At 44.4% G+C, this 25,517-nt stretch overlaps 1 protein-coding gene across 6 annotated transcripts in view; it reads right to left on the minus strand.

The window, feature by feature from the left end:
* epb41a (erythrocyte membrane protein band 4.1a) overlaps nucleotides 1-25,517 on the minus strand; it is a 128,943-nt gene that overhangs the window by 19,878 nt on the left and 83,548 nt on the right. For 2 of the 6 annotated variants that reach the window (XM_029732792.1, XM_029732789.1), the window contains 3 exons: nucleotides 20,216-20,395; nucleotides 4,595-4,723; nucleotides 4,183-4,284 (listed from right to left, as the gene is read on the minus strand). In XM_029732792.1, the coding sequence (XP_029588652.1) occupies nucleotides 4,183-4,284; nucleotides 4,595-4,723; nucleotides 20,216-20,395 (411 nt within the window). Of the gene's footprint in view, nucleotides 1-4,182; nucleotides 4,297-4,594; nucleotides 4,724-15,617; nucleotides 16,260-18,087; nucleotides 18,399-18,988; nucleotides 19,043-20,215; nucleotides 20,396-25,517 lie in introns of those variants that run through there. The other 4 variants (XM_029732786.1, XM_029732788.1, XM_029732790.1 and 1 more) reach the window with 4 other exon arrangements.

Raw genomic sequence — 25,517 nt, forward strand, 5'->3', positions numbered from 1 at the left:
TTTGGCCTGACAACATACTGCTAGAGATATACTGTATAGAGAGAGAGCAGCTTTGACCTGACAACATACTGTTAGATAGATACTGTATAGAGAACAGCTTTGACCTGACAACATACTGCTAGATAGATACTGTATAGAGAGCAGCTTTGACCTGACAACATACTGCTAGAGAGATACTGTATACAGAGCAGCTTTGACCTGACAACATACTAATAGAGATATACTGTATAGAGACAGAGCAGCTTTGACCTGACAACATACTGTTAGAGAGATACTGTATAGAGAGAGAGCAGCTTTGACCTGACAACATACTGTTAGAGATACTGTATAGAAAAAGAGCAGCTTTAACCTGACAACATACTGTTTGATAGACACTGTACAGAGAGAGAGCAGCTTTGACCTGACAACAGACTGTTAGAAATAGCAGCTTTGACCTGACAACATACTGTTAGAAATACAGTATAGAGAGAGAGCAGCTTTGACCTAACAACCTACTGTTAGAGAGATACTGTATAGAGAGAGAGCAGCTTTGACCTGACAACATACTAATATAGATATACTGTATAGAGACAGAGCAGCTTTGACCTGACAACATACTGCGAAAGAGAAACTGTATAGAGAGAGAGCAGCTTTGACCTGACAACATACTGTTAGATAGAAACTGTATAGAGAGAGAGCAGCTTTGACCTGACAACATACTGTTAGATAGAAACTGTATAGAGAGAGAGCAGCTTTGACCTGACAACATACTGTTAGATAGAAACTGTATAGAGAGAGAGCAGCTTTGACCTGACAACATAATGTTAGATAGATACTGTATAGAGAGCAGCGTTGACCTGACAACATACTGTTAGAGATACTGTATAGAGAGAGCAGCTTTGGCCTGACAACATACTGCTAGAGATATACTGTATAGAGAGAGAGTGGCTTTGACCTGACAACATACTGTTAGATAGATACTGTATAGAGAGAGAACTGCTTTGTCCTGACAACATACTGTTAGAGAGACACTGAATAGAGTGAGAACTGCTTTGTCCTGACAACATAATGTTAGAGAGAAACTGTATAGAGAGAGCAGCTTTGACCTGACAACATACTGTTAGATAGAAACTGTATAGAGAGAGAGCAGCTTTGACCTGACAACATACTGTTAGATAGAAACTGTATAGAGAGAGAGCAGCTTTGACCTGACAAAATACTGTTAGAGAGATACTGTATAGAGAGAGATCAGCTTTGACCTGACAAAATACTGTTAGAGAGATACTGTATAGAGAGAGAGCAGCTTTGACCTGACAACATACTGCTATAGAGATACTGTATAGAGAGAGAGCAGCTTTGACCTGACAACATACTGCTATAGAGATACTGTATAGAGAGAGAGCAGCGTTGACCTGACAACATACAGTTAGAGAGATACTGTATTGAGAAAGAGCAGCTTTGACCTGACAACATATTGTTAGATAGATACTGTATAGAGAGCAGCTTTGACCTGACAACATACTGCTAGAGAGATACTGTATTGAGAAAGAGCAGCTTTGACCTGACAACATATTGTTAGATAGATACTGTATAGAGAGCAGCTTTGACCTGACAACATAATGTTAGAGAGATACTGTATAGAGAGAGAGCAGCGTTGACCTGACAACATACTGCTAGAGATACTGTATTGAGAGAGAGCGGCTTTGACCTGACAACATACTGTTAGAGATACTGTATCGAGAGAGAGCGGCTTTGACCTGACAACATACTGTTAGAGATACTGTATAGAGAGAGAGCAGCTTTGACCTGACAACATAATGTTAGAGAGATACTGTATAGAGAGAGAGCAGCGTTGACCTGACAACATACTGTTAGAGATACTGTATAGAGAGCAGCTTTGACCTGACAACATACTGTTAGAGATACTGTATAGAGAGCAGCTTTGACCTGACAACATACTGCGAGAGAGAAACTGTATAGAGACAGAGCAGCTTTGACCTGACAACATACTGTATAGAAAAAGAGCAGCTTTAACCTGACAACATACTGTTTGATAGACACTGTACAGAGAGAGAGCAGCTTTGACCTGACAACATACTGCTAGAGAGATACTGTATAGAGAGAGAGCAGCTTTGACCTGACAACATACTGTTAGAGAGATACTGTATAGAGAGAGCAGCTTTGACCTGACAACATACTAATAGATATACTGTATAGAGACAGAGCAGCTTTGACCTGACAACATACTGCGAAAGAGAAACTGTATAGAGAGAGAGCAGCTTTGACCTGACAACATACTGCGAAAGAGAAACTGTATAGAGACAGAGCAGCTTTGACCTGACAACATACTGCTAGAGAGATACTGTATAGAGAGAGAGCAGCATTGACCTGACAACATACTGTTAGAGAGATACTGTATAGAGAGAGAGCAGCTTTGACCTGACAACATACTGTTAGAGATACTGTATAGAGAAAGAGCTGCTTTGACCTGACAACATACTGTTAGAGATACTGTATAGAGAGAGAGCAGCTTTGACAGCACAACAAACTGCTAGAGATACTGTATAGAGAGAGAGCAGCTTTGACCTGACAACATACTGTTAGATAGATACTGTATAGAGAGAGAGCAGCGTTGACCTGACAACATACTGTTAGATAGATACTGTATAGAGAGCAGCTTTGACCTGACAACATACTGTTAGAGATACTGTATAGAGAGAGAGCAGCTTTGACCTGACAACATACTGTTAGATAGATACTGAATAGAGAGAGAGCAGCGTTGACCTGGCAACATACTGTTAGAGATACTGCATAGAGAGAGAGCAGCTTTGGCCTGACAACATACTGTTAGAGATACTGTATAGAGAGAGAGCAGCTTTGACCTGACAACACACTGCTAGATAGATACTGTTTAGAGAGAGAGCGGCTTTGACCTGACAACATACTGTTAGAGATACTGCATAGAGAGAGAGCAGCTTTGGCCTGACAACATACTGTTAGAGATACTGCATAGAGAGAGAGCTGCTTTGACCTGACAACATACTGTTAGAGAGAGCAGCTTTGACCTGACAACATACTGCTAGAGAGATACTGTATAGAGTGAGAGCAGCTTTGACCTGACAATAAACTGCTAGAGAGATACTGTATAGAGTGAGAGCAGCTTTGACCTGACAACATACTGTTAGAGAGAAACTGTATAGAGAGAGCAGCTTTGACCTGACAACATACTAATATAGATATACTGTATAGAGACAGAGCAGCTTTGACCTGACAACATACTGCTAGAGATACTGTATAGAGAGAGAGCAGCTTTGACCTGACAACATACTGTTAGAGAGATACTGTATAGAGAGAGAGCGGCTTTGACCTGACAACATACTGCTAGATAGATACTGTATAGAGAGAGAGCGGCTTTGACCTGACAACATACTGTTAGAGAGATACTGTATAGAGAGAGAGCAGCTTTGACCTGACAACATACTGTTAGAGAGATACTGTATAGAGAGAGAGCAGCGTTGACCTGACAACATACTGTTAGATAGATACTGTATAGAGAGAGATCAGCTTTGGCCTGACAACATACTATAACTGGGCTAATAACTCACTGACTAGCAAAGAATATGAACAAATGTGTTCAGGTGGTTACATGAAGCTCACGCTACTCACGACCGCACATGCTGTAAACACAGTCCAGTTCAAAGTGAATGGCACAGATCCATATAAGGCAATGGTCTATTTGTATATAGGGTTACCTTAGCTCTGATTGGTTGTGGTGCACCGGTCTGTGTATAGTATGGGCCTGAGTCGTGCCTGTCAATGCAATAGAATCCTACTCCGATGCGTTCTGCCTACAACAAAATCTCTTGCATAGTTCGTTTTGTTTCGGTATGTTGCATTGAAAGTGGCTAATAATGCATTGATTCAAACACAATTCCCACAGTAAAGGGAAACGTTGAGAGTGTTAACTAAAGGGGAAAACTAGAAAGTTAAGTGAAGTTCAATGCTTCTCTGCGTGGGCTGATATTTCTTCTGCGCGGCAGTCCTGTGCACGCGTGCAGCTTAGAGAGGAACATTGGTCACGACTCAAAAGACACCTCAATTGGTGGTTCACGAAGCAAAATACGTTCGGAATCGCTGTGCTAAATTACTCAAATCTAAATCATCTAGCCAAACTGATCGTAGACCAGGAAGCCCAGGACATACCTTGGTGATCTGAGTGGTGGTGGTTGTACTGACTGTCTCTGAGGTGATGGTCTGGGCACTCAGCAGCACTCCAGAGTCCCTCTCTGCCATGCTGTCTACGGGCTGAAGGAGACACTATGTTAACACAAGGGGGAGAAAAGGGGTTCGTTTAGGATTACGTTATCTACTGGCTGGGATTAAGAAAAAAAAAACAGGCTCGTGTTCATTAGGCACCAAAAGGAAGAAAACACACTGAAATAGGACTTGTCCAATATGAAATTGCTTGTTTTCATTTTCCATTGCGAGACTTTAAAAAAAAAAAAAATTCCCGTTGGGTACCCTTATGAATTCGACCCAGTTCACTGTTAACACAAAGTCATTGGGTTAGTAAAGGGTTTTATTTAAGAACTACATTTCTAACGATGCCTCTCACCTGCGCTGACTCGTAGGTAATGGTCTTGGTCTCAGTGTGCACGATGGGGACCTCCTTGTTATAGACGTCTCCTCGTAGGGAGTTAGACACGTCTGAGATGGTGATAGTCTGTGTTTTCACCACGTTAGACTGTGAGGAAAGAGGGAAAATACACACGGTGAATATTGAGTTTGTCGTATATATTATCTGCCTTCAGAAAGTGTTCACAACCTTTCACTTTTTCAGCTTGAATTTAAAAACGGATTGAGATGTCTCACTGGCCTACACACAATACCCCATAAGGTCAAAGTGGAATTATGTTTTCAGAACTTTTTACAAATTAATAAAAAATGAAAAGCTGAAATGTCTTGAGTGAATAAGTATTCAACCCCTTTGTTATGGCCTAAATAAGTTCAGGAGTAAAAATGTGCTTAACAAGTCACATAATAAGTTGCATAGACTCATTCTGTGTGAAATAATAGTGTATAATACCTCATCTCTGTACCCCACACATAAAATTATCTGTAAGGTCACTCAGTCAAGCAGTGAATTTCAAACACAGATTCAACCACAAAGAGCATGGAGGTTTTCCAATGCCTCGCAAAGAAGGGCACATATTGGTAGATTGGTAAATAAACTCCAAAAACAGACATTGAATATCCCTTTGAGCATGGGGAAGTTATTAATTACACTTTGGATGGTGCATCAATACACCCAGTCACTACAAAGATACAGGTGTCCTTCCTAACTCAGTTGCCGGAGAGGAAGGAAACCGCTCAGGTATTTCACCATGAGGCCAATGGAGACTTTAAAACAGTTACAGAGTTTAATGGCTGTGAAAGGATAAAACTGAGGAAGGATCAACAACATTGTAGTTACTACCTAATACTAACCTAAATGACAGAGTGAAAAAAAAGGAAGCAGTGTTTGCAACAAGGCACTAAAGTAAAACTGAAAAAAATGTGGCAAATTAACTGTATGTCCTGAATACAAAGCGTTATGTTTGGGGCAAATCCAATACAACACATTACTGAGTACCACTCTTCATATTTTCAAGCATGGTGGCTCTGCATCATGTTATGGTAATGCTTGTCATCGGCAAGGACTAGGGAGTTTTTGGGGGGGATAAAAAGAAACACAATACAGCTATAAGCACAGGAAAAATCCTAGAGGAAAATTTGGTTCTGTCTGCTTTCCATCTAGGAGATTAATTCACCTTTCAGCAGGACAATAACCTACAACACAAGGCCAAATATACACTGGAGTTGCTTACCAAGACGACATTGAATGTTCCTGAGCGGCCTAGTTACAGTTTTGACTTAAACGGTTTGAAAATCTATGGCAAAACTTGAAAATAGCTGTCTAGCAATGATCAACAACCAACCTGACAGAGCTTGAAGAAATTTTAAAATAATTAATGTGCAAATATTGTACAATCCAGGTGTGCAAAGCTGTTAGAAACTTACCCAGAATGACTCACAGCTGTAATCGCTGGCATTTCATTTTCAATATGTTTGCAAAAAAAAAAATCGAAAAAAATATGTTTTCCCTTTGTGATTATTGGGTATTGTGTGTAGATGGGTGAGAAAAAGAAAAAAAATCATCCATTTTGAATTCAGGCTGTAACAACAAAATATGGAATAAGTGAAGGAGTATGAATACATTCTGAAAGCCACTGTATCTAACTGCTTTTTGAATCTATCAGAACCCACTATACTATGACATAACTACTATATGCAGCATACATACAGTGAATTAATATGTTTTTCCTCTACACTGTATTCTCTCCCAACCCATCTATGGCTAAAATAGATCCACTATGACCCATAGATATAGAACCCTCATAGTGTGAAGTACCGCCTGAAAATACTAGATAGATCATAGCATATATAAAATTCACACTTTTGACTATCCCCTATTCACACTGTGACTATCCCCTATTCACACACTATGTGACTATCCCCTATTCACACACTATGTGACTATCCCCTATTCACACTACATGACTATCCCCTATTCACACTATGTGACTATCCCCTATTCACACTATGTGACTATCCCCTATTCACACTATGTGACTATCCCCTATTCACACTATGTGACTATCCCCTATTCACACTATGTGACTATCCCCTATTGACACTATGTGACTATCCCCTATTCACACTATGTGACTATCCCCTATTCACACTATGTGATTATCCCCTATTCACACTATGTGACTATCCCCTATTCACACTATGTGACTATCCCCTATTCACACTGTGACTATCCCCTATTCACACTATGTGACTATCCCCTATTCACACTATGTGACTATCCCCTATCCACACTATGTGACTATCCCCTATCCACACTATGTGACTATCCCCTATCCACACTATGTGACTATCCCCTATCCACACTATGTGACTATCCCCTATTCACACTATGTGACTATCCCCTGTTCACACTATGTGACTATCCCCTGTTCACACTGTGACTATCCCCTATTCACACTATGTGACTATCCCCTATTCACACTATGTGACTATCCCCTATTCACACTATGTGACTATCCCCTATTCACACTATGTGACTATCCCCTGTTCACACTATGTGACTATCCCCTATTCATACTATGTGACTATCCCCTATTCACACTATGTGACTATCCCCTATTCACACTATGTGACTATCCCCTGTTCACACTGTGTGACTATCCCCTGTTCACACTATGTGACTATCCCCTGTTCACACTATGTGACTATCCCCTATTCACACTATGTGACTATCCCCTATTCACACTATGTGACTATCCCCTATTCACACTATGTGACTATCCCCTATTCACACTGTGACTATCCCCTATTCACACTATGTGACTATCCCCTATTCACACACTATGTGACTACCCCCAATTCACACACTATGTGACTACCCCCAATTCACACTGTGACTATCCCCTATTCACACTGTGACTATCCCCTATTCACACTATGTGACTATCCCCTATTCACACTGTGACTATCCCCTATCCACACTATGTGACTATCACCTATTCACACTATGTGACTACCCCCAATTCACACTGTGACTATCCCCTATTCACACTATGTGACTATCCCCTGTTCACACTGTGACTATCCCCTATTCACACACTATGTGACTATCCCCTATTCACACACTATGTGACTATCCCCTATTCACACTATGTGACTATCCCCTATTCACACTGTGACTATCCCCTATTCACACTGTGACTATCCCCTATTCACACTGTGACTATCCCCTATTCACACTGTGACTATCCCCTATTCACACTATGTGACTATCCCCTATTCACACACTATGTGACTACCCCCAATTCACACTGTGACTATCCCCTATTCACACTATGTGACTATCCCCTGTTCACACTGTGACTATCCCCTATTCACACTGTGACTATCCCCTATTCACACTGTGACTATCCCCTATTCACACTATGTGACTATCCCCTATTCACACACTGTGACTACCCCCAATTCACACTGTGACTATCCCCTATTCACACTATGTGACTATCCCCTGTTCACACTGTGACTATCCCCTATTCACACACTATGTGACTATCCCCTATTCACACTATATGACTATCCCCTATTCACACTATATGACTATCCCCTATTCACACTGAGACTATCCCCTATTCACACTATGTGACTATCCCCTATTCACACACTATGTGACTATCCCCTATTCACACTATGACTATCCCCTGTTCACACTGTGACTATCCCCTATTCACACACTATGTGACTATCCCCTATTCACACACTATGTGACTATCCCCTATTCACACTATATGACTATCCCCTATTCACACTATATGACTATCCCCTATTCACACTATGTGACTATCCCCTATTCACACTGACTATCCCCTATTCACACTATGTGACTATCCCCTATTCACACATTATGTGACTACCCCCAATTCACACTGTGACTATCCCCTATTCACACTATGTGACTATCCCCTGTTCACACTGTGACTATCCCCTATTCACACACTATGTGACTATCCCCTATTCACACTATATGACTATCCCCTATTCACACTGTGACTATCCCCTATTCACACTATGTGACTATCCCCTATTCACACTGTGACTATCCCCTATTCACACTGTGACTATCCCCTATTCACACTATGACTATCCCCTATTCACACTATGTGACTATCCCCTGTTCACACTGTGACTATCCCCTGTTCACACTGTGACTATCCCCTATTCACACTATGTGACTATCCCCTATTCACACTGTGACTATCCCCTATTCACACTATGTGACTATCCCCTATCCACACTATGTGACTATCACCTATCCACACTATGTGACTATCCCCTGTTCACACTGTGACTATCCCCTGTTCACACTATGTGACTATCCCCTATTCACACTATGTGACTATCCCCTATTCACACTATGTGACTATCCCCTATTCACACTATGTGACTATCCCCTGTTCACACTATGTGACTATCCCCTATTCACACTATGTGACTATCCCCTATTCACACTATGTGACTATCCCCTGTTCACACTATGTGACTATCCCCTGTTCACACTATGTGACTATCCCCTGTTCACACTATGTGACTATCCCCTGTTCACACTATGTGACTATCCCCTATTCACACTGTGACTATCCCCTGTTCACACTATGTGACTATCCCCTGTTCACACTGTGACTATCCCCTATTCACACTATGTGACTATCCCGTATTCACACTGTGACTATCCCCTATTCACACTGTGTGACTATCCCCTATTCACACTATGTGACTATCCCCTGTCTATCCATTCCTGATGCTGTAGGTGTGGCTCTAGCCAGACAAGGGGGTCTCAGACAATCTACTTAAACTAAAAGTAGAAGCACGTTTTGCAGCTTAGGGGTTGGAGACAGGAGAAATTGTTGCAATCACTTGATATAAACTTATTCCAACTGATATTTCATTTCCCAGCGAGAAAACTCATTATTCTAAATCTATAAATAAAATAAGATCAAAAATGTTTTTTTTTCTAAACAAAAACAAACAATTAAGTTCAGGGAGAAAGCTTGTCAAGATAGAGACAACTGTAATTGCGTTGTTATGAAAAAGAGAGAGAGAGCTCCCCTGAGGAAGGGCTGCAGCACAGCGACAACATTGCATCCCAAATGGCACCATAGGGCTCTGGTCAAAAGTAGTGCACAGGTATTGTGGTGACATTTAGGACTCATCCAATGTGATAAATCACTGTAAAGTAACCAGACTATCCCCGTTGGGGGTCCAGCTGTGTGCTTTTAAATAATAAGAGTGCCTCTCAGGGGTCCAGCTGTGTGCTTTTCATAATAAGAGCGCCTCTCAGGGGTCCAGCTGTGTGCTTTTCATAATAAGAGCGCCTCTCAGGGGTCCAGCTGTGTGCTTTTCATAGTAAGAGTGCCCCGGCCTCTGGGACGACGGAGAGGAGGACCAAGCCCGCCACAGGCCCCTGGCAACCAGCCACGCCAAATATCCACACACCAGCCTTCAGATATGCAGATTATGCAAAATCAGAGGCATCAAAAATTACTTTAATTTAGCTTTTTAATCTTTCATCTCAAACTCTTTGCCAGGGAGGTAGGGAGGGAGGGAGAGACAGAGAGGGGAAGGAGAGGAAGAGGAAAAAGAGAAACAGAGAGAGAGAGAGAGAGATATAGATAAAGAGGCAGAAAGAGACAGAGAAAGAAAGAGTGAGAGAGGGTGGTAGAGAGAGAATGAGAGCAAGAGCACGCCCGCAAGAAAAAGTCCACATAGTCAAGTCGGATATAATTTTGAGCCCATGAAAGGAGCAGATATGTGATATGACAGCTATAGCAGTGTGCATGCTGGACTGGACATCTGTTCAAAGCAGGGCAATCTTCTCACTGTGTAGTCCTTTTCAAAGTCAAGCACGCCACATGACAAAACTAATAATTAGGGAGACCTAATTTCTAGGCCTAGTTTCCTTCCTGGAGTTAGAGACCAAGAGAGTGAACTAGAGGGCCAAAATCAGAATAGGAGGGTTTAGGGGTGTTCCCTAATTAGCAGCAAAACATACAACCCCCCAAACCCCCCCGAAATGTAATTAAAAAAACTGTGGAAAGAGTGGATATCCCGAATTAGAGAGAAGATGAGAATACACTCTAAAAACAGACAGACTCCCATCATACATTCGAAATGAATACTTCCTTGACTTCTTAGCATACATGGGACACCACAGAATGAAACAGAACAACAGTAGTAATATACAGTACCAGTCAAAAAGTTTGGACACACCGACTCATTTGTCACGGATCCCTCAGGAACTTTCATTACGCACACCTGTCCCCTTATTCCCACTGATTAGTACTCGTATAAGTGTGCCCTTTGGTTTCCGTTGGGCTGTCCATTATTGTTACAATGTCCGTTGGAGCGTGTGAGGACCTGTGCTGTGTGTTTTGGCTTTCGTGCCCTTGTGGAATGCGCAGATGATTACGGGTCTCGTACTGTAATCATTGTGCGAGTGTGTTATTTATTCGAGGTACTCCTCGCTCTTTTGTTTGGGTTTCAACCCTGTGTTTTTGTTACGTGTTTGTTTGGTCTTCGTCCCCGTGACTTTACACGGCACGCCGTAATTTGGGTAAATAAAAAAAAAACTATTACGCATTCCTGCGTCTGTCTCCCGGATCATTCATATCAAGCGTGACACCATTCAAGGGTTTTTCTTTATTTTTACAATTTTCTTGGGAAAGGGAAAGGGGTGATACCTATTCAGTTGTACAACTGAATGCCTTCAACTGAAATGTGTCTTCCGCATTTAACCCAACCCCTCTGAATCAGAGAGGTGCAGGGGTGGCTGCCTTAATCGACATCCACGTCTTCGGCGCCCGGGGAAGAGTGGGTTAACTGCCTTGTTCATGGGCAGAACAACAGATTTTTACCTTGTCAGCTCGGGGATTCGATCTAGCAACCTTTCGGGTTACTGGCCCAACGCTCTAACCATAGGGAGGCCATAAAAGTGTTCTGATTTATCAGCATCCAAATCCTGAGTCTACCCATATTAAGAGGAACAAAACAAGCCCCACTTAGGTATCATCGGATGGGGCCACAGTGTCTTCTGATCCCTCCTGTCTCAGCCGCCAGTATTTATGCTGCAGTAGTTTATGTGCCGGGGGGCTAGGGTCAGTCTGTTTCATCTGGAGTATTCTCTTGTCTTATCCGGTGTCCTGTGTGAATTTAAATATGCTCTCTCTAATTCTCTCTTTCTCTCTTTCTTTCTTTCTCTCTGAGGACCTGAGCCCTAGGACCATGCCTCGGGACTACCTGGCATGATGACTCCTTGCTGTCCCCAGTCCACCTGGCCATGCTGCTGCTCCAGTTTCAACTGTTCTGCCTGCGGCTACGGAACCCTGACCTGTTCACCGGACGTGCTTGTTGCACCCTCGACAACTACAATGATTATTATTATTTGACCATGCTGGTCATTTATGAACATTTTAACATCTTGACCATGTTCTGTTATAATATCCACCCGGCACAGCCAGAAGAGGACTGGCCACCCCTCATAGCCTGGTTCCTCTCTAGGTTTCTTCCTAGGTTTTTAGCCTTTCTAGGGAGTTTTTCCTAGGGAGTTTTTCCTAGCCACCGTGCCTCTTTCACATGCATTGCTTGCTGTTTGGGGTTTTAGGCTGGGTTTCTGTACAGCACTTTGAGATTTCAGCTGATATACGAAGGGCTATATAAATAAAATTTGATTTGATTTAGCCAACACCAGAGAGACGTGCTATTAAGTCTATTCATATTTTAACACAATTTCATTTGTCTGTTTCACTGTACAATTAAATCACCTGGAATGTAATGTAGCATATCTGAAGGCTGGTGTGTGGATATTTGGCGTGGCTGGTTGCCAGGGGCCTGTGGCGGGCTTGGTCCTCCTCTCCGTCGTCCCAGAGGCCGGGGCGCTCTTACTATGAAAAGCACACAGCTCGACCCCTGAGATGCGCTCTTATTATGAAAAGCACGCAGCTGGACCCCTGAGAGGCGCTCTTATTATGAAAAGCACACAGCTGGACCCCTGAGAGGCGCTCTTATTATGAAAAGCACACAGCTGGACCCCTGAGAGGCGCTCTTATTATGAAAAGCACACAGCTCGACCCCTGAGAGGCGCTCTTATTATGAAAAGCACACAGCTGGACCCCTGAGAGGCGCTCTTATTATGAAAAGCACACAGCTGGACCCCCGACGGGGATAGTCTGGTTACTTTACAGTGATTTATCACATTGGATGAGTCCCAAATGTCACCACAATACCCTATTTAGTAAAAGACCAAGACCGTATTACGGCAAGAACAGCTCAAATAAGCAAAGAGAAACGACAGTCCATCATTACTTTAAGACATGAATGCCAGTCAATACGGAAAATATCAAGAACTTTGAACGTTTATTTAAGTGCAGTTGTAAAAACCATCAAGTGCTATGATGAAACTGGCTCTCATGAGGACCGCCACAGGAAAGGAAGACCCAGAGTTACCTCTGCTGCAAAGGATAAGTTCATTAGAGTTACCAGCCTCAGAAATTGCAGCCCAAATAAATGCTTCACAAAGTTCAAGTAACAGACACATCTCAACATCAACTGTTCAGAGGAGACTGCGTGAATCAGGTCTTCATGGTCGAATTGCTGAAGAGACTTGTTTGGGCCAAGAAACACGAGCAATGGACATTAGACCGGTGGAAATCTGTCCTTTGGTTGGATGAGTCCAAATTTGAGATTTTTGGTTCTAACGGCTGTGTCTTTGTGAGACGCAGAGTAAGTGAACGGATGATCTCTGCATGTGTGGTTCCCACCGTGAAGCATGGAGGAGGAGGTATGATGGTGTGGGGGTGCTTTGCTGGTGACAATGTCGGTGATTTATTTAGAATTCAAGGTACACTTAACCAGCATGGCTACCACAGCATTCTGCAGCGATATGCCATCCCATCTGGTTTGCGCTTAGTGAGACTATCATTTGTTTTTCAACAGGACAATGACCCAAAAACATACCTCCAGGCTGTGTAAGAGCTATTTGACCAAGAAGGAGAATGATGGAGTGCTGCATCAGATGATCTGACCTCCACAATCACCCAACCACAACCCAATTGAGATGGTTTGGGATGAGTTGGACCGCAGAGTGAAGGAAAAGCATTATTTCATAGTTTTGATGTCTTCACTGTTATTCTACAATGTACAAAATAATAAAAATAAAGAAAAACCCTTGAATGAGTAGGTGTGTCCAAACATTTGACTGGCACTGTGTGCCATTTGTAAACACATCTAAATGACAGATACAGTACAGATAGATAACTAAAGTAAGCATGCCTGAATAGATTTATTTTACAGTCGCCAAATGACTTTCACCTTTAATTATGGTTTAAGTAAATCCTCATCGACAGACTAACATTACAATATTAAGAACAAATGTAATAGTGAATTATATAAAACAACACATACTAGATCAATATAGAGATAATTGCTTTCCTACGGGAAGTTTCACAGTGAACATAATACAAACGTCTATCTTTCTAGCGAACCAAGTTCCTATAATAATAACATTGTGTGTTATAATAGTCATATACACACTTATCTACACACACACACAAAAACACACACTAATACACGTGTACTCACATGCACATAGTTATTGAATACACTTCCACCACCAGTCCATTGGTAAACAATACTTTCCCAGGGTATTTCTAATGGCAACATTAGAGAGAGTACACATCTCAAATAGCATTTCAATGGCTTTAGACTCCATCCATGAGTGGTGGCATTTCATATAGGAAGACATTCCAAAAGTCTCTAAACTAGTCAAGCGTTGACACATACAGTATCTTCAATCCAAACTCACTAGTTAGAGGAATAATCAGCAAGTGGGTTGATACATATTATTTTAGTTTAAAATCAGTCTGATAAGTAAAACAAAATCCTCTCTCTCTCTCTCTCTCGGTCTCTCGGTCTCGCTCTCTCTCTCTCGGAGCAGGCAGTGGGCAGTGATTGTTCATTTAAAGCAAGCAGAGGAGGAAATGGCAGGCCACCATCATTTTTGGTTACCGGTAGTGATGTCAGTCAGTTTAACAAGTGAGCCAAGTACACCATCTCTGTGTCTCAAATGGCACCCTAGTCCATATTTAGCCCAATGCTTTTAAAAAGTAGAGCACTATATAAAGAATAGGGTGCTATTTGGAACGCAAGCCATGTTTTTAGGAGTGCAACAACAGCAACGTGGGTTTAAAGGGCATTTCAGTTCCATGAGAGACCTATGGTGATAATAATAATAACTCATGGGTTCTTCTCTTAAATACAACCTGAGTGTTCCGTCTACCCTGTCTGTCCTGTCTGTCCAGTCGGTCCTGTTTGTCCTGTCTCTATCCTGTCCTGTCCTGTCTCTATCCTGTCCTGTCCTATCCTGTCTCTATCCTGTCCTGTCCTATCCTGTCTCTATCCTGTCCTGTCCTATCCTGTCTCTATCCTGTCCTGTCCTATCCTGTCCTTATCCTGTCCTGTCTCTATCCTGTCCTGTCTCTATCCTGTCTCTATCCTGTCCTGTCTCTATCCTGTCCTGTCTGTCCAGTCGGTCCTGTTTGTCCTGTCGGTCCTGTCTGTCTGTCTGTCTGTCTGTCTGTCTGTCTGTCTGTCTGTCTGTCTGTCTGTCTGTCTGTCTGTCTGTCTGTCTGTCTGTCTGTCTGTCTGTCTGTCTGTCTGTCTGTCTGTCTGTCTGTCTGTCTGTCTGTCTGTCTGTCCTGTCTGTCTGTCTGTCTGTCTGTCTGTCTGTCTGTCTGTCTGTCTTCTGTCTGTCTGTCGTCTGTCTGTCTGTCTGTCCTGTCTGTCTGTCTGTCTGTCTGTCTGTTCTGTCCGTGCTGTCGGCCTGTCTGTCGTCTGTCTGTCCCTGTCTGTCTGTCCTGTCTGTCTGTCCTGTCTGTCTGTCTGTCTGTCTGTCTGTCTGTCTGTCTGTCTGTCTGTCTGTCTGTGTGTCTGTGTGTGTCTGTCTGTCTGTGTGTGTCTGTCTGTGTGTGTCTGTCTGTGTGTGTCTGTCTGTGTGTGTCTGTCTGTGTGTGTCTGTCTCTGTCCTTCAACAGGGGTACTTCAGTAAGGGGCTCTCTCACTCTCCACCGGACCGGCAAGTTAACGGCTGGTTCAGTTCATTAGAGGGCTCTCTCTCTCTCTCCACCGGACCGGCCAGTCACTGGGCTGTTCAGTTCATTAGAGGGCTCTCTCACTCTCTACCGGACCGGCCAGTCACCGGCTGGTTCAGTTCATTAGAGGGCTCTCTCCTTCTCCACCGGACCGGCCAGTCAGATAAACACCAGCCAACACAGGGTGAAAAACATGACCAGCAGTCCAGACATGAGGGAGAAGGAGACGTGGGACGGTTGGAGCTGGAGCATGGCTGGGTACAGCTGGCAGGCTGAGGGCCCCCCTGCCCTGTCCTCCTCCTCAGGCATGTCGATAGAGACCCTCAGAGTGTGCCCTTGGCCCCGAGCCTCCTCCTCCTCCTCCTCCTCAGAATCATCAGAAGTATAATCTTCTTCCTCCTGTAGATAGTGGTGTTTGAGGAGCGGTGGTCCCCCGGGGGCTGAGGAGGCCTGCTGTTGCTGTCTCAGTAATCTTACCTGGTATTCAAACAGAGGACGCTTCTCTCGCTGTGTTCAGCAACGGGAGACCAAGAGAGACAGAGAACAATGAACAGACGTGGGGGAATGGCCAACCGACAGGCAGGAATTAGGGGAGGATGGGAAGAGGGCAGGGAGTGGGTTAGGAGGGGAAGGGACAGGGGAGGGAGTGGAGTGGGTTAGGAGGTGAAGGGATGAGGACAGGGGAGGGAGTGCGTTAGGAGGGGAAGGGATGAGGACAGGGGAGGGAGTGGGTTAGGAGGGGAAGGGATGAGGACAGGGGAGGGAGTGGGTTAGGAGGGGAAGGGATGAGGACAGGGGAGGGAGTGGGTTAGGAGGGGAAGGGATGAGGACAGGGGAGGGAGTGGGTTAGGAGGGGAAGGGATGAGGACAGGGGAGGGAGTGGGTTAGGAGGGGAAGGGATGAGGACAGGGGAGGGAGTGGGTTAGGAGGGGAAGGGATGAGGACAGGGGAGGGAGTGGGTTAGGAGGGGAAGGGATGAGGACAGGGGAGGGAGTAGGTTAGGAGGGGAAGGGATGAGGACAGGGGAGGGAGTAGGTTAGGAGGGGAAGGGATGAGGACAGGGGAGGGAGTAGGTTAGGAGGGGAAGGGACAGGGACAGGGGAGGGAGTAGGTTAGGAGGGGAAGGGATGAGGACAGGGGAGGGAGTAGGTTAGGAGGGGAAGGGATGAGGACAGGGGAGGGAGTGGGTTAGGAGGGGAAGGGACAGGGACAGGGGAGGGAGTGGGTTAGGAGGGGAAGGGATGAGGACAGGGGAGGGAGTAGGTTAGGAGGGGAAGGGACAGGGACAGGGGAGGGAGTGGGTTAGGAGGGGAAGGGACAGGGGAGGGAGTAGGTTAGGAGGGGAAGGGACAGGGGAGGGAGTAGGTTAGGAGGGGAAGGGACAGGGACAGGGGAGGGAGTGGGTTAGGAGGGGAAGGGACAGGGGGAAGGAGGGAGGTGGGGGAGTAGGTAAATGGTGGAATGTAAGGTTGTAAATGAGGGCGGAGGGGAAGAGTCTCCTTCAGTTTTTTAAAAATAAAGTTCTCTCTGGGAGTTCTCTCTGAACTCTGACATTAGTGAGTGGTGGGTCCCATCACTGAGCTTCAGCCCGACTCAGATTCTCGGTTTCTGGGCAGTGAGAGTTAGGGTCCAGGGTGGCCGGACCAGGCCGGACCAACCACCAGGGAAGCGGTGACAGCAGCAGCAGCAGCATATTTGGGACTGGAGAGTTTTTATGGGGCTCTGCTCCTCCATGGCTTGGGTTAGATTGGATGGCTGGGGTTAGATTGGATGGCTGGGGTTAGATTGGATGGCTGTGGGTTAGATTGGTTGGCTGTGGGTTAGATTAGATAAAGGCCTTCTCTGGCAGGTAAAATGCTAGCTAGTGCAAACCGTTTGTTTGGCAGTGCAACGTCTTGGATCATAACACCGTTAGGCGGAGAACCACCATAGAAACTGGGTTGGTGCAGGTTGGCTAGACCACAGTGTTCCCTCCTCCTCACTGCCATCTTACAGCCAGTCAGTCAGTCAATGAGCCTGCCTTAAAGAGATGAGCTTATCAGAATACATTCAGGTGTATTGGGAATTGGGAGGCTCATATTTGGGATTTGTTTGGTAGTGTGTTCATGAAGATAGAAAAAGACATCTGAAATATTTTACATACAATATCATGTCAGGTAAGACTGCTTGGTAAATCACCAGACTAGTGTATTATACTGCAATTGTATATGTATTTTTTTGTGATATTTTAGAAACATGATAATCTCCATTGACATAAATTGTGCTATAGGCCTATCATTTACAATTACCTATATACTCAATAGAGATTGAAAGTTAAGATTATAATTATTTTAGATTTGTTTTTAAATGTTCTGAGGGAAGTACTTAGTATTCTTCAGGTACATAGGCAGGACATGAGAAGGGTCTGGAGCAGGCAGGATACCCAGGTAGCTGGAGGCAGCTTCAAGTCTGGGAGTAAAATAGTTTTTTCAGCCCCATGGCAGTAGAGGAGCGAGGGGAAGGGAGCGGTGATGCTCGGTGACCCAAGGCCTGAACACCTCTCTGGGTCTCCGGATCCTCCTCAGGAGAAGGGGGTGGAGGTAGAGGAGGAGGTGGTGGAAGATATGGTGGAGGAGGGAGTGGATATGACTGTGGGGCAGGGCACGACTTTGAAAGGAGAGGAGGAGGAGGAAGACGAGGAGGAGGAGGAAGACGAGGAGGAGGAGAGGATTGAGAGACGACACAAGGGGGAGAGAGAGAGAGAGAGAACATAAAACAACCAGTGAGGGAGAGATACAGGTCAGGGAGGAGGAGAGACAATGAAATGAAGAGGGGGAGGAGGTCAGTTCTTTGTTGTTGTTGTCGCTGTTTGTTTTTTGGTTGTTTGCGTGTTTAGTTTTTTGTTCTTCAGTCTCTCATCACTATGTCAGACATCATCATCATCATCATCATCATCACTGAGTCATGCAGCTTCACTACTATCGGGTAAACCCAGCCATGCGATTTGATTGACAGATCCAAAGCAGGAAGACAAAAGCTGGCAGCAGCCAATCATGGAGCGCAGGCAGTGGTGAGGGGGGAGGGTTTGGGAAAGGTTAGGGGGTGTGGTTTGGAAGGGGCATCTATTAAAGTAAGTCGTGACAGGGCCAGGGGTGGGAGAGCGCAGTCCTGCTAGTGTTCTCTTACTGCAGCCCAGCTCAGCTCAGCTCAGCCCAGCCCCTGTACGGCCAGTAAGGACTGAATTAGAGTACCTTTACCTCTGATACGCCACCAACTACTCTGTATGCAGGTGATAGGGAGGCCGTCCTCACCTGCACACACGCACACGCACACATGCGCACACACAGAATCTTCACACATACGAATATACACAGAGAGACTCCAAGAGCATGTCCACTGTACACACAGAGATACACAGACACAGAGAAACTGTTGAACACTTGATGAAGCTCTCTGAAGCTTTTCGACTGCTGACTATGAACCTGTGAATAGTACATCCTTAGGGAATTAAAAATAATCTATTCCTCTCTACCTAGTATGAGGAAATTAAAAAAAAAATATGATACTTTTCTTTCAAATGAACACAGTACAGCACCCCTGTAATGCGGATATTCCAGGTATTTTGCCATTTTCTAGAAACTGGACATTGACTAACATAATTGCATCCTCTAGATTAGTGACTGGACCTTGATTTGTGTCAAAAACAACAACTGAATGACATGAGAAAAGACAACAGTACCCCCTACTGGGACTAATGACGAATGTGCAATCCAAAGTTACAACTAGAAAAACAACAGAGCAAGAAAACTTGCTTAAAGAAAGTCAAAACACATCTTCAATTGAAAATGAAAGCACATAAACAAAACATCCATCTCGGTAAACTGGTGCTAACAAATGCAAAAAAGTGAGTCAAAAGTACCATCTTCCACTTCAAACATCACATTGTTGTCAGGAATCCTGGTGGTGCTATGAGCGGGACTAGAGAGAATAAAGGCCTGTCTGTGTCTCTGAGTAACATGGGCTGCTATGGCTGTCTCTGTCATGGTGGTGCTATGAGTGGGACTAGAGAGAATAAAGGCCTGTCTGTGTCTCTGAGTAACATGGGCTGCTATGGCTGTCTCTGTCCTGGTGGTGCTATAGAGTGGGACTAGAGAGAATAAAGGCCTGTCTGTGTCTCTGAGTAACATGGGCTGCTATGGCTGTCTCTGTCCTGGTGGTGCTAAGAGTGGGACTAGAGAGAATAAAGGCCTGTCTGTGTCTCTGAGTAACATGAGTTGTTATGGCTGTCTCCGACTCTGTACCAAAACTGGTTGTTCTGTTGACTCCATAGAAATAGAATCTCTAGAAGGGGCTTAGAGCCCCGTAACCCTGGCAATTTTACTGGTCAACTCATGGATACACACACCAGTTCACCCATTATGACATCACTGACTTGAATGGGGAGGGATGTTCTGTTCATTTCAGTTCTGTAGGTGTTGACTCACCCCGTCAGTGCCTGACTGCAGCTGTCCGTTGATGCTGGCCGTGCGGAAGGGTGAGTGGGTGGACAGGCGTTTGTCCCACTCGCTCTGCCGTGGCTCTGGAACAGACTCCATGAAGCTTCTCTTCAGCTCACTGATACTGGTGTGGTGACGCATGATCTCTGTATGGGTCTTATCCAGGTCCTGGGAGGAGGGAGAGGGGTGGAAAGAGAGAGAGAGAGAGAGGTATAGAGAGAAAGAGGTCGGAGAGTTGGAGGGAGAGGGTGGAGGTAGAGAGAGAGGGGGATGGGGGATGGGGGAGAAAGAGAGAGAGGTGGAAATGGGGGAGGAAATATGGGGGAGAGGAGGACCAGAGGCAAATAGAATGAGAGATATAGAAAGAATATGGAGAGATGGAAAGAAACAGAGCAGAGGGGAAGGGAAGGGCATGATAGATACAGTAGAGACAGGGAGCAGAGAGGAAGGGCATGATAGATAAAGTAGAGACAGGGGACAGAGGGGAAGGGCATGATAGATACAGTAGAGACAGGGGGCAGAGGGGAAGGGCATGATAGATACAGTAGAGACAGGGGACAGAGGGGAAGGGCATGATAGATACAATAGAGACAGGGGACAGAGGGGAAGGGCATGATAGATACAGTAGAGACAGGGGGCAGAGGGGAAGGGCATGATAGATACAGTAGAGACAGGGGGCAGAGGGGAAGGGCATGATAGATACAGTAGAGACAGGGGGCAGAGGGGAAGGGCATGATAGATACAGTAGAGACAGGGGGCAGAGGGGAAGGGCATGATAGATACAGTAGAGACAGGGGGCAGAGGGGAAGGGCATGATAGATACAGTAGAGACAGGGAGCAGAGAGGAAGGGCATGATAGATAAAGTAGAGACAGGGGACAGAGGGGAAGGGCATGATAGATACAGTAGAGACAGGGGGCAGAGGGGAAGGGCATGATAGATACAGTAGAGACAGGGGACAGAGGGGAAGGGCATGATAGATACAGTAGAGACAGGGAGCAGAGGGGAAGGGCATGATAGATACAATAGAGACAGGGGACAGAGGGGAAGGGCATGATAGATACAGTAGAGACAGGGGGCAGAGGGGAAGGGCATGATAGATACAGTAGAGACAGGGGGCAGAGGGGAAGGGCATGATAGATACAGTAGAGACAGGGGGCAGAGGGGAAGGGCATGATAGATACAGTAGAGACAGGGGCAGAGGGAAGGGCATGATAGATAAAGTAGAGACAGGGAGCAGAGGGGAAGGGCATGATAGATACAATAGAGACAGGGGGCAGAGGGGAAGGGCATGATAGATACAGTAGAGACAGGGAGCAGAGGGGAAGGGCATGATAGATACAGTAGAGACAGGGAGCAGAGGGGAAGGGCATGATAGATACATTAGAGACAGGGGACAGAGGGGAAGGGCATGATAGATACAGTAGAGACAGGGGGCAGAGGGGAAGGGCATGATAGATAAAGTAGAGACAGGGAGCAGAGGGGAAGGGCATGATAGATAAAGTAGAGACAGGGGGCAGAGGGGAAGGGCATGATAGATACAGTAGAGACAGGGAGCAGAGGGGAAGGGCATGATAGATACAGTAGAGACAGGGAGCAGAGGGGAAGGGCATGATAGATACAGTAGAGACAGGGGACAGAGGGGAAGGGCATGATAGATAAAGTAGAGACAGGGGGCAGAGGGGAAGGGCATGATAGATAAAGTAGAGACAGGGGACAGAGGGGAAGGGCATGATAGATAAAGTAGAGACAGGGAGCAGAGGGGAAGGGCATGATAGATAAAGTAGAGACAGGGAGCAGAGGGGAAGGGCATGATAGATAAAGTAGAGACAGGGGGGATAGTTTAAGGAGAAGGCAGAAAGAGACAGCAAGGAAGGGCCAAAGGGCGAAGCCCCCAGATTGGAAGAGGGTAGGGAGAAAGTATGTCATTATTTGGGGGAAATGACAAATGTACAAGTTTACCAGAATGCAACATGATTGATGATTTGCTTATAATATCAAACAAAATACAGTTGGAAGTTGGAACAGGCCTGCCTCTCTCAAAGAGGACAACCAACATGAGAACAACAGGCCTTAGTCCATCCAGACCACATGATGTCCTATAGACAAACAACATGACAACAACAGGCCTTAGTCCATCCAGACCACATGATGTCCTATAGACAAACAACATGACAACAACAGGCCTTAGTCCATCCAGACCACATGATGTCCTATAGACAAACAACATGACAACAACAGGTCTTAGTCCATCCAGACCACATGATGTCCTATAGACAAACAACATGACAACAACAGGTCTTAGTCCATCCAGACCACATGATGTCCTATAGACAAACAACATGACAACAACAGGTCTTAGTCCATCCAGACCACATGATGTCCTATAGACAAACAACATGACAACAACAGGTCTTAGTCCATCCAGACCACATGATGTCCTATAGACAAACAACATGACAACAACAGGTCTTAGTCCATCCAGACCACATGATGTCCTATAGACAAACAACATGACAACAACAGGTCTTAGTCCATCCAGACCACATGATGTCCTATAGACAAACAACATGACAACAACAGGCCTTAGTCCATCCAGACCACATGATGTCCTATAGACAAACAACATGACAACAACAGACTAACAGGCCTTAGTCCATCCAGACCACATGATGTCCTATAGACAAACAACATGACAACAACAGACTAACAGGTCTTAGTCCATCCAGACCACATGATGTCCTATAGACAAACAACATGACAACAACAGACTAACAGGCCTTAGTCCATCCAGACCACATGATGTCCTATAGACAAACAACATGACAACAGACTAACAGGTCTTAGTCCATCCAGACCACATGATGTCCTATAGACAAACAACATGACAACAACAGGTCTTAGTCCATCCAGACCACATGATGTCCTATAGACAAACAACATGACAACAACAGGTCTTAGTCCATCCAGACCACATGATGTCCTATAGACAAACAACATGACAACAGACTAACAGGCCTTAGTCCATCCAGACCACATGATGTCCTATAGACAAACAACATGACAACAGACTAACAGGCCTTAGTCCATCCAGACCACATGATGTCCTATAGACAACCAACATGAGAACAACAGGTCTTAGTCCATCCAGACCACATGATGTCCTATAGACAAACAACATGACAACAGACTAACAGGTCTTAGTCCATCCAGACCACATGATGTCCTATAGACAAACAACATGACAACAACAGACTAACAGGCCTTAGTCCATCCAGACCACATGATGTCCTATAGACAAACAACATGACAACAACAGACTAACAGGTCTTAGTCCATCCAGACCACATGATGTCCTATAGACAAACAACATGACTATTCTGTGTTCTCTCCACTCTGTTCCCTCCTATGCATATTGAACTTTAGATGATCCCTCTCCGTCCAGTATCCGTGCCTATCCATATTCATGGTGCAGGAGGAGTCATTGTGATTTTGGAGCAATCGCCCCCATTACCAATCTACCACATGTTGGGATCGTGATCACAGAGATAAAATACAACCAATTAGACTAATGTCTCCTGTCTAATGACTATTCAGAAACCACGTCTGTTCTGAACAGAAACTGCATCCCAAATGGCACACTGTTCCTTATATAGAACACTACTTTAAACCAGGGCACATAAGGATCCCCGTAAGGCTCGGGTCAAAAGAAGTGCACTATGTAGGGAATAGCATGCCATTTGGGACGCAGCAAGAGAGTAGAGGGGAGGTCTGAGAGTTAACCTATGGGGAGAACATTGAAGTGTCTTGCTTCACTACAGAGCATCTGTGTGGATCTCTGCTACCTAATGAAATGGTCACATGGTATCTGAAGCCTAAATCTTTTATCTGTCTGACTGAACCTGCTCTTCATAACTGACAGCTGTTGGTTTTGGCAGCTAGCACAACACAGATCTTACTGTTACCCGGTTTTCCAAAATCCCAAAACAGTGGGATTATAGTCTGGGCTGCAATGGTGTATAGTACATCTATAATACATCTATAATACATCTATAATACATCTATAATACATCTATAATACATCTATAATACATCTATAATACATCTATAATACATCTATAATACATCTATAATACATCTATAATACATCTATAATACATCTATAGTACATCTATAATACATCTATAGTACATCTACAGAACATCTATAGTACATCTATAGTACATCTATAGTACATCTATAGTACATCTACAGTACATCTACAGTACATCTACAGTACATCTATAGTACATCTATAGTACATCTACAGTACATCTATAATACATCTATAGTACATCTACAGTACATCTATAATACATCTATAGTACATCTATAGTACATCTACAGTACATCTGTAGTACATCTATAGTACATCTACAGAACATCTATAATACATCTATAGTACATCTATAATACATCTATAGTACATCTATAGTACATCTATAGTACATCTATAGTACATCTATAATACATCTATAGTACATCTATAGTACATCTATAGTACATCTATAGTACATCTATAGTACATCTATAATACATCTATAATACATCTATAGTACATCTATAGTACATCTATAATACATCTATAGAACATCTACAGTACATCTATAGTACATCTATAGTACATCTATAGTACATCTACAGTATGTTTATAGTACATTATAGAGCCGTCTGTGCCAAATGGAGAGAGAGCTGGATTTACCATTTAACCCTAGGTGACCATGTGACCATTTCACTGGTGGTAGTATGGTATGCTAGGTGACCATGTGACCATTTCACTGGTGGTAGTATGGTATGCTAGGTGACCATGTGACCATTTCACTGGTGGTAGTATGGTATGCTAGGTGACCATGTGACCATTTCACTGGTGGTAGTATGGTATGCTAGGTGACCATGTGACCATTTCACTGGTGGTAGTATGGTATGCTAACGTGCAGAAGGGATGAGTGTGAGTAAGAGTCCTCTTATGCACTCAACCTGGGAGTTCACACACACACACACACACACACACACACACACACACACACACACACACACACACACACACACACACACACACACACACACACACACACACACACACACACACACACACACACACACACACACACACACAGGCTCTCCCAGCAATATGCCTGAGGATACTTAGTCCTGAGCCAGCCGACAGTTATTATTATGATGAATCAAAGACGTAGAATTTGAACAAGCACGTCAAAGACACGACTTTGTCCCAAATGGCACCCTATTCTATA

Source organism: Salmo trutta, chromosome 34, assembly GCF_901001165.1.
Source record: "Salmo trutta chromosome 34, fSalTru1.1, whole genome shotgun sequence".
Classification (NCBI taxonomy): Eukaryota; Metazoa; Chordata; class Actinopteri; order Salmoniformes; family Salmonidae; genus Salmo; species Salmo trutta.